This window comes from Callospermophilus lateralis, chromosome 5 (assembly GCF_048772815.1).
Source record: "Callospermophilus lateralis isolate mCalLat2 chromosome 5, mCalLat2.hap1, whole genome shotgun sequence".
NCBI lineage: Eukaryota > Metazoa > Chordata > Mammalia > Rodentia > Sciuridae > Callospermophilus > Callospermophilus lateralis.
The window spans coordinates 67,414,682-67,417,370 of NC_135309.1; the positions used below are offsets into that span (position 1 = coordinate 67,414,682).

At 58.9% G+C, this 2,689-nt stretch overlaps 1 protein-coding gene across 1 annotated transcript; it reads right to left on the reverse strand.

The window, feature by feature from the left end:
- Positions 1-516: 516 nt before the first annotated feature.
- Positions 517-1,844, reverse strand: Pou4f3 (POU class 4 homeobox 3). The gene is made up of 2 exons (XM_076856762.1): positions 1,725-1,844; positions 517-1,413 (listed from the first exon to the last, which is right to left on the reverse strand). The coding sequence occupies exons 1-2, from the start codon at positions 1,842-1,844 to the stop codon at positions 517-519; spliced, it is 1,017 nt and encodes a 338-aa protein (XP_076712877.1).
- Between the last annotated feature and the right edge of the window lie 845 nt (positions 1,845-2,689).

Genomic DNA, 2,689 nt, shown 5'->3' on the forward strand with positions numbered 1-2,689 from the left:
GGAGTATAAGGCTATCCTTTGGAAACATAAGTGTATTTTATATACTCTAATAAATCTCCAGTACGTTTGTGTTCCACTTAGATCCTATACTTTATATTATTATTTATCACGTCCTTTACATCCCTTCACCCCTTGCCTAATTGCAAAGTGGCGCTTTCACCCCATCGTCGGGCGGCGGAACCAATCCACTATCCTCTGCTTTGAGGCTCCTGCCCTGAGGTCTCGCTGTCCAACGTGCGAGTGCGGGTTTCAGCACCACGGACAGCAAAAGTCCCACCAGGCCGGCCCCTTTTGCATTTTTCCCTAGAGCCAAAACTTTTTTGGTGGGAATAGAAAAAAAGAGAAAGAGAAGGCCGGGAGGCAACTAGGCGGGATAAAGGGGAAAGTCTGTGGCTTCGGGGGAGAGAGCCTGACCTGCTAGGAAACACTTTGGCATTTCCTATAACCGTCCCTCCCATCAGAAGGGGGCGATACGCCCTAGGCTCTCCCGACTCCCGTCGCTTTGCCCCGCCGCAGTCAGTGGACAGCTGAGTACTTCATTCGTTTCTGTTTCTGTCTCTGGTTACAAAACCAGACCCTCACCACATTCTTTTTAAGGTCCAGTTTCTCAGCAATGGCCGCGATCTTCTCGGATGAAGGACGTGGCTGGATGGCAAAATAGGCCTCGAGTGAGCGCTTCTCAGGAGCGGCGATCGACGTGCGTTTGCGCTTACGCTCGCTGCCGTTGAAGAGCTCCGGCTTGCTGTTCTTCTCTCGGTAGGCAGCCTCCGCTTCCTCCAGCCAGGCCTGGAGCACCGGCTTGAGAGCAATCATGTTGTTGTGCGACAGAGTGAGAGACTCGAACCTGCAGATGGTGCTCTGGCTGAGTGAACCCACGCCAGGGATCTTGAGATTAGCTAGAGCCGCGCCCACGTCCGCCTGGGTTACCCCCAACTTGATGCGTCGCTGCTTGAAGCGCTCGGCAAAGGCCTCCAGCTCGCGAGGGTCTGACTCCACGTCACTGAGGCAAGCGGGCATAGTGCTGTGAGGCGCCACGGCGTGCGGGTGACTCATGCCCATGGCCTGGTGCAGGTGGCCCATGGCGCCTAGATGGTGCGGGTGAATCTGAGCCGGCATCACTGAGTGCTCTGGCGCGCCCAAGCCGCTCACGCTGAGCGTGGGCGAGATGTGCTCCAGCAGGTCACCTTCGAGGCCCTGGTGCACTGCGTGATGCGGATGCGAGGTGAGCGCTGCCGGGTGGGAGATGGGCACCGTGGACGAGGTGGACGTGCAGGGCACGCTGCTCATGGTATGGTAGGTGGCGTCGGGCTTGAACGGATGGTTCTTGCCGTGGGAGACGATATCCACTGCCGCCAGAGCTTCGGCGCGTGCCAGCAGGCTCTCATCAAAGCTTCCAAATATATTACCCTGCAGCTGCAAGCGAGAAGGCGCACAGCACGGTCAGTAGGGAATACTGTCAACTCAGGATTAAAACACATTTTCAAGCAACTGAGATGCCTCTCCTCAAAGCCCAGGTCATAAAAATTAATACGGAGGCAGCAGCTCTGCTGGAACAGACGTGTGGATCAGAGACATGAATGAGAGAGAGCGCCGGGAGAGAGCGCAGGGGAGACAAGGAGAGGGGTTCAGACAGCGGCGATTGTTCTGGGCGACATGAAATAAACATGAAGCTAGTGCCTGTCAAAAACTGTGCCTTAGAGCGGTAATTATGCTCCACTACGTACCTGCGGGGCTGGGAGACAGACTCGGCGCATGGCCTCGGAGCCGGAGTGCAGGCTGGAGAATTTGGGTTCTTGCAGCACCGGGTGCATGCCGAAAGGCTGCTTGGCGTTCATGGCCATCATCTTCGCGCGTCTGGCAGGGAGGCAGCGGGGGACATGGAATCAGGCTCGTCTTGCTTGCTCGCCGCGCTCCAAGTGAGCGCCGATCAGCGCCCGCGCTCCCCTCGCCCTCTCGCTTGCTGCCTCCCCTCTCCCCCACCTGCTTCTTCACTCATCTTACAAGCAGCCTGCCAGGAAGGGCCCGGGCGCGCGCAGGCGTGCACACGCGCCCGGGAGTCGCAGGGGCTGCCCGGGAGGCAAGGCGAGACAGCAGCTCACGGCGCGCCTCTCAGTGCCCGCCGAGGCCGCCCCCTCCACAGCATTTATATCCAGGCCTGCCCGGGTCTCTCCCCGACCGCCCCGCCCCGCCTGGCTCCAACCTGCCAGACCTTACGGATTCTTTCTTCTTCGTCCTGGACTTCCCTCCCCCTCCCCAAAGTCCCGAACCTCTCTGTCCGGTTCCAACTCGCACTGCCTGGATCGAAGGCAGTCTTGTGCTGAGCAGGGGCAGGAAGCTGACCCTACTCCGATACCCCACCACAACACACACACACACACACACACACACACACACACCACAGTCGGCCGGGCTGCCGCCAAATTGCCCATTTCCAGGGCGCTCCTGGCCCCACGCCCGAGCAGTCCACCAGAGTCCAGCACCGCCGCCCAGAGAAGAGGCGCCTCCAGAACCCAGACCAAGTCCCGCAAAGGCGAGAGGTTGCCAGAATGAGCCCCAGGTGACCTACCCCCACCCAGGAGCCCGCCTGGATGGAGGTACGGGCAGTAACTGTTTTTCCTGTGCAAGAGGCCTGTGGCTTCCCTCACATGCTTGCCTTTCTTGCTTTCTCCAATCTTCCAAGGGAAGGAAG